The following is a 12,500-nucleotide window of genomic DNA, read 5'->3' as shown; positions in this document are numbered from 1 at the left end:
TGTTACATCACACCATAAAGCTACACCATGAAGATTTCCCAATTCACTGTGAATAGATAGGTATCTCACAATGCAAAACTTGCCTGCGATCCAAGGAGGACTCAATTCTACCGGTACTCAGTCTGCACCCTACATTTCTTCTAACCAATACCCAGACCAACCAGCAGGGGCCACTGTTGCCCAGAGAGAAGCATTAAGGCTTCCCACCAGCTACAATACTTTCCTTTTGCTTATGGGACTTTGAGACCAAGCCAATAGCAACACTCAGACTTTGACTTTGGTTTCCTCCCAGTCAAAACTATGTAATGTAAACTGTATGTAAACTGAATATGTAGTGTGGCCACTGGCCAGAGACCTTATGAGAGGGAATCAAACCACTTAGATCAATATGAGTCAATAACATTCATTGAGTTTGATGGATCTGTAACTGGGAGTCCTGAGTTGTTAAAAGCCAATCACATTTTCGGAAAAAAGGTAAAACTCAAACTTTGCCTATAGTGACATTGGTGTAGCAGCTTTCTAGACACGAGCCTTGCGTGAGAAACCAGCCCCTGGATAATAACATTGCCTATAGTGACATTGGTGTAGCAGCTTTCTAGACACAAGTCTTGCATGAGAAACCAGCCCCTGGATAATAACAACGCCTATAGTGACATTGGTGTAGCAGCTTTCTAGACACGAGTCTTGCATGAGAAACCAGCCCCTGGATAATAACTTTGCCTATAGTGACATTGGTGTAGCAGCTTTCTAGACACGAGCCTTGCGTGAGAAACCAGCCCCTGGATAATAACATTGCCTCTACTGCAGGTCCATCACTCCCACCTTTTTATTTTCTGCTTCTCTCCTGTGTCTCACATTGTTCACTGTAGCCTGTAAAGAAATAAAGAGAGAAAAACACATCAACCTCGTGCTCTAAAAAATGACCTTTGAACATAACAATGTTGGCTCGTTTGACATTTTATATGAGAGCAAACATGCAATGCATTAGGCACTAGGTGATTTATCTCTGCAAGAATGACAGCTCTGATGAGAAAGCAAATGGCCCCCACCCATGAAGTATTCTGATAACCACAAACAGCAGGATCATTCTATTTACCCAAAATAATTAACAATCAATCTAACACTCCCTCCATCTAAGATATACTGTGGTTATAAACGACTGACTATGACGACTGACTATCCTGTGGTTATAAACGACTGACTGTAATGTGGGAAAACAACTGACTATGCTATAATGAGCCAAGCTAAGATGTCATGAGAGGGTCTTGCATACCTGTGGCTTTCCTTCCTTAAGCCTTATTGGAACATCAAAATTCTCCACCGCAAACTAGAGAACACAGAAGTAACATGTATGTAAGTATTGTTAAATCATTTATAATGACATTACAAATAGTGTATAAACAACAGTCACTTTCCCCAAAAAGAACTGACATTATATGTAATGTTCCATTACGATGCGTATGAGCAAAACATATTCATTAACAAATCATATACATGTCTTGAGCACACACACACAAACATGCTTTCTGGAACAAACACATGCACGCACACAACCCTAGGCACTCACACACAACCCTAGGCACTCACACACAACCCTAAGCTCTCACACACAACCCTAGGCACTCACACACAAACATAGGCACTCACACACAAACATAGGCACTCACACACAAACATAGGCACTCACACACAACCCTAAGCACTCACACACAAACATAGGCACTCACACACAACCCTAAGCACTCACACACAAACATAGGCACTCACACACAAACATAGGCACTCACACACAAACATAGGCACTCACACACAAACATAAGCACTCACACACAAACATAGGCACTCACACACAACCCTAAGCACTCACACACAAACATAGGCCCTAACACACAACCCTAAGCACTCACACACAAACATAGGCCCTAACACACAACCCTAAGCACTCACACACAAACATAGGCACTCACAGACCCACGTACCGCCATGGCGCTGGACTGGGATGGACACAGGATAGGATTGTATTCATGACGGATGTACGAGCCTGTACCCCCCTCCTGCTCGACGCTGACAGAGCTGAAGTATTTAGTGAGCTTCAGGGAGGAAAACAACAAAAACAGCCATACTGATCGGTCAGTTCCCGGCCTCATCTGTAAGTGCGCTCATTGTAGTAAGTACGCTCATTGTAGTAAGTACGCTCATTGTAGTAAGTACGCTCATTGTAGTAAGGTTGTACCTTGTACCAGTTTGAAGAATAAAAAAAAATACAATTTCAAAACCCTAACAGTACTAGTCTAATCATTTTAGAAAATAAACTCTAATTGCAAATGTACTCGGTTATGCCGCATTTCACACAAGATTTCAACGTAGACCTGTTTGTCTATTTGCATCTATGTATCTCCACAATAACAATAGCCATTGCTCAATAGAGGAATGCTTAACCCCAAGCCTAAGAGTTGAGACTGCTAACTAGGATCTTATCACATTTGTGCTAATATGTTGTGGGTTCGTTCATGCGAGGCTGATGAGTCACTTACATCACTAGTGAAAATTTCATCATAACAGCGTGAGCTACGCAGGACCCAGGATACAGAGAAAGAGACATTGACATCTGGACAGTGAGAGGACCCTGGAAATACAAACATCAAACAGGAAATGTAACAAATTTCCATTTATGATGGAACACACCAGTCTAAACCCTTCCACATACTGTAACCACCCAAGTTGGTTATATTGTTGGTGACCCAACCCACCCATAGCTTTCACAGTCAGTTAACAAACTATGGTTTAACAAACTATGACTACATCTCATTTGTTTGCCTTTGGAGCCAGCCATTCTTTATTTAGGTGAGTATGGTCTGTAAAAGTAAGTGGGACTTATAACTTTCCTCTCAGTTTGAAACTCCATACCCTGGTTTTACAAACACACTGCTCAAACAGAGGAGTAACGTAAGTATCACTAAGAAGGTGAACTTTACAACAGATGCCTCTGGCTTGTGATGTAATGACAAAAAAAAACACGTCTTAGTGATTACTTACATTTCAGTTCAATGATTGTGTTGTTGAACATCGTCTTCGAGAAAAGGAAATAGTTTTCCTTATTCGTGATCATGTCCTACATGCAAAGGAGACAAACGGTAATTTAATGCACCTGTTGGGAGTGTGTGAATCCTAAAAACATTCTACAAGCATTCCACACCTGCCACCAAAGGAAAACTTTGCTCTGTGCCAGGGTCAGTCTCAGCTCTTCCAAAGGGTTTCAAGATGCACTGCAACCTGACCACACTCTCACTCACCTATTATGCACTAGGTGCTTCCTAGTGCAAAGGTACTTTGGTCACTATAGATGTTAATACAATAGATGTTTTAGTCATCTTGCACAAGAAGCAATTCTAGTGTGAGCAGAATATGTTGGGGAAACATATTTGTCACCACTACTACTGAACAACAGAGTGGAGTGTTAAGATTTGACAATGAACTGAATTGACAAATCAACAGCCGTGCATATTTAACAGGAAGAGGTAAACACCAGGAAAAGGGTAGGCAGCTAAACCTGTAAGCCAGGCATGTGCCGTTGAACTGGAACAGCGGGATAATGATGTCGAGTTAGAACTTAATGTTAACGAAGCCTGAACTTTAAAGTTCAAAAGCAATTGCTTGGTGGCAGTGATAATCAGTCTCTGTCCGTTTTCGTGTCAACTACTACCCGCTACCCTAAATGATAACTGACCGTTAGCAATGTGATGTTGATAGCTTTTCAACTGCGACAGCTATTTCGTCAAGATAGCACCGCTAACGTTAGCTAACCCTTTATTTTAAGCAATATAGGACATCAGGAAATAAAAAAAAACACAGAGTTCAACAAGGCCTATCTCTTCATGACACACCGACCTGACTGAAAGTTGATTATAACGCCCCAATATGTATTTATCACAGTGGACAGCGATCAGTTATAACACATACACAGGAATGCAGATAGCCAATGTTACGCCTAATTACAGAACGGTACCCCATGTAACCAGACGCGCATGCGAACTTACACTGTCCACCTTCAAGATCCATTTCCCCGGCTCTGACACCGCGTTTAATGGCTGAATTAATAATAACTCTAAAATAAAGACATAAAATAATATTCTTAAGGAGCCGGACGTTAATGACGTGGTCGGAAAAGACGCCATTTCCATTTACAAGGCAATCGACGTTACAACTCTACGAACAATCTCTTCCGCGGTTCTACATAATAAATGACGTCATTTCAGTGGGTGGCGACACACATGCGTCTTTGTAGGCCACGGCTTTAGTCAAATGTCCTTAAATCTCTGAGTTTGTCTGTTTACAGTTTTAGTAGGCTATAAGGCCTATGTGCAGCACTATGTGTTGTGAAACTTCAGTAGGGTATATTGTTTAATTAATTAGGCCTACCGTTTTAAATTAGGCCTTTAATTTATTCATTGAAGTTGAGCTGGCTCTTGAGCATCAGAAATGTCATTACTGATAAATCCTTATTTATGAGTACACGACCATAAACTTAACTTTGAACTTGACACATTTATAAATTAAACTTTAATTTACTCGCCGTAACTCTGAAACCTCCAAATGATCAATCTGCTAGATGACACTGTCTGTTCCGCAAGACGGCATTTCTAAATATGACGATGGAATGATGTTGCTCATTGCGCTCATTTTTGGCCTTACCCAACATTTAACAGCTCATATTAGTTTTGCTTTTGTCATTTGCTCTGTCGTTTTAACTGTAGGTTCTGGTTCTGCATGACAACCAACTAGTGGGTCTGCGTGTGTTTAAGAGCTGGACAATTCGACAGATGATAGGACCCAGTGATCAAACTGATCAAACTGGTTTCTCGACTAGCGACTAGCGAGGGTGTGGTGTGGATCCTCCTCTCAGTAAAAAGGGTTGGACAATTGCGCTGAAACTGGTCTGGTGCCCATTCGAGGTTGCCTACAGTAACATTCTTTCTCACTTCTGAACGTCTACACCGGCGAAGTGCCCGTAAGTGCTTCTTTTTACACTTGTCTTTGCCAAATTATGTTTGTTATTTGACCAGAAAGTCTGCCGTTCTTCAACTTTAATGACTTTTTGGCTATTTGTTTCGAGAAGAAAAGCCAGAGCTGCGACGTAGGCTATGTCAAACAGATGTGTTTTGATAACTTTGATGAGTTAGCCAATATAGCCTAGCTTCCGATTCGTTATTTCATCCCTATAAGTTATGTCGATAAACTAAAACTGATTTTGTGGAAGTCTTCATGCTGTTATGCAATAGCCTATCCCTAAAGTTACAGCCAAAACAACTTTGCGATTGGTCGATCCACGACAGTAGGCTTGGGATGTGAGTGTCTGTGTCCAGACCAATTAGCTATTTCATAATACAACGTTCAAAATTAATCAAATCTTATACACTAAAATAAAATGGTGGTGGTGATGTGTGTGTGTGTGTGTGTGTGTGTGTAGCGAATGTGTGTTTGGCTGTTTGTCTGATGCAAATTTAATGTGTCACTTTTATTTCTGTCTGTAAACAAATACAGTCACTGTTTATGTTTTTCCTTCTCAGACATACATTTGAAGGCACTTGGGTGGCATACAGTGCATACAAAAACACAGGATGTTTTTGGCTAAAAGACTCATTGGTGGGATTCTGGATGTTGTGAGGTAAAACAGTGACATACTGAACTTTGAAACAAAGCAACTAGGACTGTCTTCCTGAATTTTCATGAATTTTGAATTTATGGCTAACTTGAAATTCAGGTCATAAGTTGTGTTTGGCTATTTAAATGTATGGCTAATCTGAAACACAGGTTAGCTGTTGGTGGTGGTAGGGAGTTGAATTGATGTGGTTATCACACATTTAATCACTAATGTTATGTTTGTCCATTTTTAAAATGTTTTAGCAACGTCGACCCCGGCCAGTTTGTACCCTCAGACCCAGTGAGTAGCTTAATTTGATATCTTGTCGTCTCAAGGCTTTTAATTTGATATCTTGTCGTCTCAAGGCTTTTTCATTATGTCTTTCAGACACTGCTGCTTTCATGGTTAGAATTAGCTGTTTGTAAACTATACATATCTGTTGCCTGTGGTGAGATGCCTGTGGTGAGAGATAGGACAGTTTGCCCACTGTTGATGTGTGTAGTGTGTGTGTGTGTGTTTGTGTGTGTGTGTGTGTGTGTGTGTGTGAGACTGGTGTTTCACAGTGTGCTCTCTGTGTGTTTCAGTCCCCTGCTCGTAGACCGGTGTGTGTGTAGTGTGTGTGTGTGTGTGTGTGTGTGTGTGAGACTGGTGTTTACAGTGTGCTCTCTGTGTGTTTCAGCCCCCTGCTCGTAGACCGCTGGCCTACGCTCAGTCTCACGAGAATGATGAGGAGGCAAAGTTCCGCAAGGTGTTCCATCAGCTGGCTGGAGATGTGAGTACTCTGCTGACCATGTCCAGCATCTCTGCAGTGAAGCACACTCTCAACTCTGCAAGGCGCCGTTTACAACTTACAGACATTTAGGCATTTAGACATTTAGAAGTATGGGAAGAGATTTGGGGAAACGATATGAGGTTTCATTCAGGCCCAATGCACCTTGCTGCATTTACGACATCAGCATAACCGCTCTGTTACACATCACCATTACAAAACGGAACCACATACGAGTGTTTTGGTTTCTACTTTGGATGCCGCGGCTTCAGAGGGAGATATTAAATCCCAGATTGAGGTTCCTGACAGTGCAGATAGCTGTGCCAGCTATTCCAATTTCTGAGCTGGGAATTCGTTGTTTGGGTGTGGTCCTTCCAGCATTGTTTGACATTGTGTGTGTGAGCTGGTTGGTTGAGTTCGCCCGTCTCCTGTCTGTGACAGATTCATGAAATTCCTGCACCACCCTGCTGTCTACACATAATGTCTGCACCACCCCAAAACATGACATGCAACCTGTCCAGTTACAGTACTATGCTATCACTATGGAGTTACAATACAGTGCTATGTTATGCCCCGAGCTCCTAGCCTCCACTGTGTAGTATACTGTAATGACTATACAGTTTGTGTGCTCCTGTGGAGTTTACTCTAAGTTATTGTAGTGATTGACAGGTGTTTTTGATCGTCCTCTTCAGATGTCTGGTGAATGGGACATGGGAGCAGTGACTCGTCCCATTTCTTTATTCTACATTCCTGCCATTGTTGTGCTGGGCGTCGCTAAGGCCCTATGAACACTGTTGTGAAAAAAGAGATCTGGGGGTGGTTTCTGTGTGTGTGTGTGTGTGTGTGTGTGTGTGTGTGTGTGTGTGTGTGTGTGTGTGTGTGTGAGTATGTGTGTGAGAGAGAGAGAGAGTCATCACTGGGCGCGGATGTGGTTATGGGTTGGGAAGCCGTGCCAAAGACCGTAGCTGAAGCTAATGACTAACAGATCTGATGGTGGTTGAATGGCTTGTTGCACATTGATTTAGAGTGTAACAGAATATAGAATAGAATAGAATAGAACTCTCATTCTGTCAAGACAACCTACACAGACACAAAGCATGGGCTGCTAAATATATGTTTTATCAATAGCTGTAACAGCCGGTGTCCAGGAAAGAGGATGGACAATCAATGGCCACAGTTTGCTCTAAGGGGAAGCCGGCAGGGTCTTTATAGGCTTTTTAAAAGCAGTGTTTGGTCTGCAGGAGGCTGGGCGTTTCGCTGCTCTCTCTCCAGCCAGACGCTCACTGGACTGGAGATAGAGGCTAGCTTAGATAGCACACACATCACCTAAGTGCGTATGGACAAGCTCATATAATACCAGCAGTCAGAGCCAACACTAAGACCACAGCCCAGCTATTGGAACAACAACAGCATAACATTTTTTTTTTTTTTTTTGTTTTTGTTTCGATAGTTGGGCTGTGGTCTTAGTGTTGGCTCTGACTGCTGGTATTATATGAGCTTGTCCTGGCTGGTGTTGTGCTGGTGAGGAAAGAGCCTGTTTCCAACAGTGACTAAGCTTTGTTGGCTTAAAGTGCTTTGGAGCACTGAGTTGTTTTGTTGATTCCTCCTGTTTGTGTGCATTTCCATCAGTCAGCTGCTGTGGGGTATGTTTTGGCAGCATTAAGGATTCGAGCAGTAGGGTGTGTGTGGCCGAGGGGTGTGTGCTTTTGGTAACTCAGGTGTCAAGTTTCAGTCAAACTGGAGCTACTAAGGGGGACAATAGATGTCGAACAGAAAGCCAAGTCACGTTAGAGAACAAGAAATGTCCACAGAAAAGTCCAGAAAGACAGGTTGGGGCTTTGTCTCGCTTTAGCGTTGGCTAATAACGTAATAACAACCTAATAGCCTTGGTAATCTATGGCATAGGTGCTAAAAGAATCTATACAGGTAGCAGAATCATGGCAACTGCATGTTCAACTCTCACCATATTTAATCTAACCCATCCACTGCCCCCCACAGACTTACACCTATTAGTGAAGTTTCAGTATTCAGTTTATGGCACTACAGGTATTAGATGTTCAGGGTAAGACAGTCATGAGCATAGATACAAATAAAAAAACAAAACACTTTGGTACATTTTCTTAATTTTTACATGTTGCAGCACCTTTTCCATGAAGTCTGTTTTGAATCTATGGGTGGTGTTTAGTGACTGATTCTCTGTGTGTGTGAGTAATTCTTCCCTTTGGTGACACATCCATTTTTTTTGTCCTCAATTCTTCCGCAGGACATGGAGGTCAGCCCCAACGAGCTCATGAGCATCCTCAACAAAATTCTAACAAAACGTGAGTGCTCTGACTCTCTAGTCATGTTTGCCACATGCTGCAGTTACTCTTTTTTTAATATGTGTTTCTGCCATCACCTGTCTAACAGACGTGTCTATGTGTTCATTCAAGAAAAAAGGTCTTTCTCGTGTCTCTTATTCTAAAGTGAAACATATTTTTCATGTTTGGCTGTTTGCTTTCAGTGGCCATTATTTAACTGACTATGTGCCTGCATTGTTCCACACCTTTCAGTTATTCAGATACGTTGTGTGAATATGACCGTAAATGTGAATGTGTTGTAAATGTTTCATTTTGTGTTACATGCAGATGCTGACATGAAAACAGACGGCTTCACCATCGAGTCCTGTAGGAGCATGGTGGCGGTCATGGATGTATCCTTCCTACACAGTTTCTCATTTTAAAAACAAAACTAAAAACAATCTGAATTAAGCTCCAGTTAAAGTCCATGCTCATCTGACACAAATCTCAATAGTGTGCTGTTCTCACATTCTACAATGTAGTTATCCTCAGATAAAAGTTTTGAATAGAACTTGGATGGATAGACTGAACTCTTACTTTTATGGCCTTCATGGCTGTATTGGATCATATGATATCTTAGCTCCACCACAGGGCCAGTGCATTGTCCATACCATCACAGTTTTGCATAAGACTGGGCCCTAATTTAAATGGCAGGCAAACTCTGTCAACAAGTGAAGTTCGGGTGCATGAACTATAGCTATTGTGTGGCATTTGGGAGCATCACACTGACTTATCATTGTTTGCCCTTCAATATCTTGCCCATGCTGTTTGCAAATTGATTTGGATTAGTTAGCTGTGGTTAGACATAGGGCTTTTCACTTTGTGCAAACTATCAAATTAGAGTCCTGTATGTTAAATTACTAACGTTATTCCAATGCTTTAGCACACATGGGCAGGTGACAGGCAGGTAACACAAAGCACATGGGGAACAGGAAAAACAAACACAGGACAATACACAAAAGGGCCACCAGGGTGGCACCGTTAACCCAACGGTCCGGGCCAGATCCTGACAATAGGCCTATTTTGAAAATCATGTAGGCTAGGCTGTATTTGAACAAGAACCTGTGCATGATATGGATATTAAGAAAATAACTGATTGGAAAATGTTAATAATGTTGGTGTACAGAGTTCTTTTATTGATTTCTGATGTCATGTTTTTGGGTTATGGAGCCTGCATACAATATAGGTAGCATGTCATGCAAAAAGTGTGGTATGTAATTGTTTGATTTCAGTGATTGCTTTTGAAGATGGTTCCCTTAACCCAGCTCTCACAGAGTGACAGTACTGGTAAACTGGGCTTTCACGAATTCAAATACCTTTGGAATAACATCAAGAAATGGCAGGTAAGGCGACCTCTAAACTCTGAAATCTAACCTTTCAAAATGTTCAAACCTATATCACAGTGTTGAAACACAAATCACATGATTGCAACGCAAGAGTCTTTGCATTGGAGTTAAACATAGACTGTTGTCCCTTGTTGCAGACCATTTACAAGCAGTATGACAAAGATCGCTCAGGAATCATAGGAGCGGATGAACTGCCAGGTGCCTTCAAAGCTGCAGGTGCGTTAAGTTACCATGACAACGCACTGTAGTTTTTCTGTCACCCTTGGAGACAGAATGATGGGGATGTGAATGACTGACCACTTGTTTGTCCATAATCATGTTCAACCTTTTTTTTGTCATTGAATGCTGTGGTTTATTAGTTTTAGTAGTTTGGCTTCTAACGTTTTCAACAAAACATTCAAGGATTGTAAAGTAGAACAGTGAAAACGTTCTCCTTTCAGATTATGCCAAAGATCCTTGAAGAGATTGTTTTTTTCTAAACATGCAATAGAAACACAGACCAAACAGGAAGGGGAAACATTCTCAAAGCCTCATGAGATTCTCAACCCCCACCGCCACTCGGCCCCTGTGTATTCAGTGATGCCTCTCAGTGGTTTTATGCAGTGGAATCTAGAATTACAGAACATTCATTTCATTCCACTATATGACATTCTAGAGCACTTTGTGGTTCCAAAATGCAGTGTTCTCTCTGTTCTGTCTCTCTGCAGGCTTCCCCCTGAATGACCAGATCTTCCAGATGATCATCCGCAGATACAGCGATGAGAACGGCAACATGGACTTTGACAACTACATCGGCTGCCTAGTCCGGCTTAATGCCATGTGCTGTGAGTGTGCGAGACCTTCACGTGCCCCCACCACTTTCCTCCTCCTCTCTCATTCCTCTCATTTTCCATGCTACATCTTTATCAGTCACTTTTCCTACCTTTATCTGTCATAGCACTTCACTGTGTGGTGCTGAATGACTCAAACTGATTTATCTTGTCTCGTGTGTGTTTTAGGTGCATTTAAGACACTCGACAAGGACAACAACGGCACCATTAAGGTCGACATTCAGGAGGTAAAGCCAAAGACATTAACACTTTATCACACAGCAGCCAACAGTAGCTCTGATCAGGGCCACAGGCGTGCCAGATCCACATACTGTCTGAATGTAACTCATTAACCAGTATTCATTAAGGCTTTGTGTAACGTTCAGTGTTGTCTGCTTTCTCCTCAGTGGTTGCAGTTGACAATGTACTCTTAAACACCGCCTGACTCAGACATCCCAACATTCTCTCTGAAGCTTCTCAGTGAAACAAAGTTGTTTGATGCACTTTCTTCACCATCTCTTTTGTATGTTGTCACCCTTTTGTTGTAGCCTATTGTGCAGGCAAATTATACATTACAGTAATACTGGCAAAGGCTTGCAGGGACCATGTTTAAACACTAGATGGCAGCTTTGCTTCAAACCAAAGTAGAACCTCAGCATTTATGCTGTCAACATTCCAATGTTTAGACCCTTTTTTGTACATTTCCTCTTGCCTATTAAAAGAAAAGGAGTGTGCGCATACAAACAAAGATGTTGGTGTATATTTTCTTCATTTGGCCACAGGTTTGCACCTGTGATGCGTCTTCTTTTGCTCTCGGAGTATAGGCATAGTTTCCAACTTTCTGATCCTAATAAAGTATCCATGTATCTTTCTATCTAGAATCCTAGATTTAGGATGAGGACTATCTACAGTAAACGTAGCTTGTTTGTTATGAAAAACAAAAAAAACATGCTTGGTCTAAATTTATGCTCAGTAAACTTAACTGTGGAGAGGTGATTTTTATTATTACTGATTAATAAAATTCAAGATTTAGGCTATGCCAATTTTTTTTAATAGTGGCCTATAATTGTTTACCAAACACACTTTAATATTCGATTGAATATATCCAAATTTGAGTGCGTCATCTTTCCAGTTATTGCAAGCTTAGTTAGAGTAGTCAATACAGTTTATTTACACTACAAGTCAGCACCCTGCTCCTGACGTTTGCAAGTACCAGTAATACCAGTTGCCTCAGCAACGCGTACCCTGCAGCTGTTATGGGCGGGACAAAAAGATTGCCATCTGATTTTGCGAATAGTATTTCTTTCTTTCCTGTCTGGGTGTCCTTCATGGAGTTATTCGCCAATGAGAGAGCAGCTGTGAGAAAGGGTGTGTCTCAGAAGTTACCTTCCTTGGGAGGGAACGGGTACCACAGAAGGTTTAGCCCCGGGGATGATGCCGTAAGTAGTTGAATGAGCAAATAGGAGCGTTACGCGCGGTTCAACGTTTCCACGAGCAAAAACACGGCGACAGTTATCATCTCTTTCAGTTGGAGGGGAGCCTACGGTAAGTGGCTTTGGCGAAACAAATTGCCAGGTCAGTGCCATTTTAACTTTA

General features: G+C 41.8%; 3 protein-coding genes across 8 annotated transcripts in view; 2 read left to right on the top strand and 1 right to left on the bottom strand.

The window, feature by feature from the left end:
* Nucleotides 1-4,234, bottom strand: part of zgc:162698 (Transmembrane protein 87A-like) — a 27,200-nt gene extending 22,966 nt beyond the window's left edge. For 3 of the 5 annotated variants that reach the window (XM_048264455.1, XM_048264456.1, XM_048264458.1), the window contains exons 1-6: nucleotides 4,038-4,234; nucleotides 3,037-3,112; nucleotides 2,535-2,626; nucleotides 1,968-2,090; nucleotides 1,274-1,327; nucleotides 823-870 (exon numbers count right to left, since the gene is read on the bottom strand). In XM_048264455.1, coding sequence (XP_048120412.1) covers nucleotides 823-870; nucleotides 1,274-1,327; nucleotides 1,968-2,090; nucleotides 2,535-2,626; nucleotides 3,037-3,112; nucleotides 4,038-4,181 — 537 coding nt within the window. In that variant the 5' untranslated portion in view covers nucleotides 4,182-4,234. Of the gene's footprint in view, nucleotides 1-822; nucleotides 871-1,273; nucleotides 1,328-1,967; nucleotides 2,091-2,534; nucleotides 2,627-3,036; nucleotides 3,113-3,888; nucleotides 3,908-4,037 lie in introns of those variants that run through there. The other 2 variants (XM_048264457.1, XM_048264460.1) reach the window with 2 other exon arrangements.
* Nucleotides 4,235-4,852: 618 nt separating this feature from the next.
* capns1b (calpain, small subunit 1 b) lies at nucleotides 4,853-11,652 on the top strand. Its single transcript, XM_048264600.1, has 11 exons — nucleotides 4,853-5,008; nucleotides 5,568-5,665; nucleotides 5,905-5,941; nucleotides 6,321-6,413; nucleotides 8,674-8,731; nucleotides 9,038-9,102; nucleotides 10,024-10,092; nucleotides 10,233-10,311; nucleotides 10,803-10,919; nucleotides 11,094-11,152; nucleotides 11,312-11,652. The coding sequence occupies exons 2-11, from the start codon at nucleotides 5,619-5,621 to the stop codon at nucleotides 11,336-11,338; spliced, it is 651 nt and encodes a 216-aa protein (XP_048120557.1). The 5' UTR covers nucleotides 4,853-5,008; nucleotides 5,568-5,618; the 3' UTR covers nucleotides 11,339-11,652.
* A 674-nt stretch (nucleotides 11,653-12,326) lies between these two features.
* The window catches only part of zgc:101731 (SNARE_SNAP25N and SNARE_SNAP23C domain-containing protein), a 14,781-nt gene continuing 14,607 nt past the window's right edge, over nucleotides 12,327-12,500 (top strand). For both annotated transcript variants that reach the window (XM_048264599.1, XM_048264598.1), the window contains exon 1: nucleotides 12,327-12,449. The gene's annotated coding sequence lies outside the window, so the exon portion shown is untranslated. The remainder of the gene's footprint in view (nucleotides 12,450-12,500) is intronic.

This window comes from Alosa alosa, chromosome 15 (assembly GCF_017589495.1).
Source record: "Alosa alosa isolate M-15738 ecotype Scorff River chromosome 15, AALO_Geno_1.1, whole genome shotgun sequence".
Classification (NCBI taxonomy): domain Eukaryota; kingdom Metazoa; phylum Chordata; class Actinopteri; order Clupeiformes; family Clupeidae; genus Alosa; species Alosa alosa.
The sequence above is the reverse complement of the archived record's forward strand: the minus strand, read 5'-3'. Positions and strand labels throughout refer to the sequence as shown.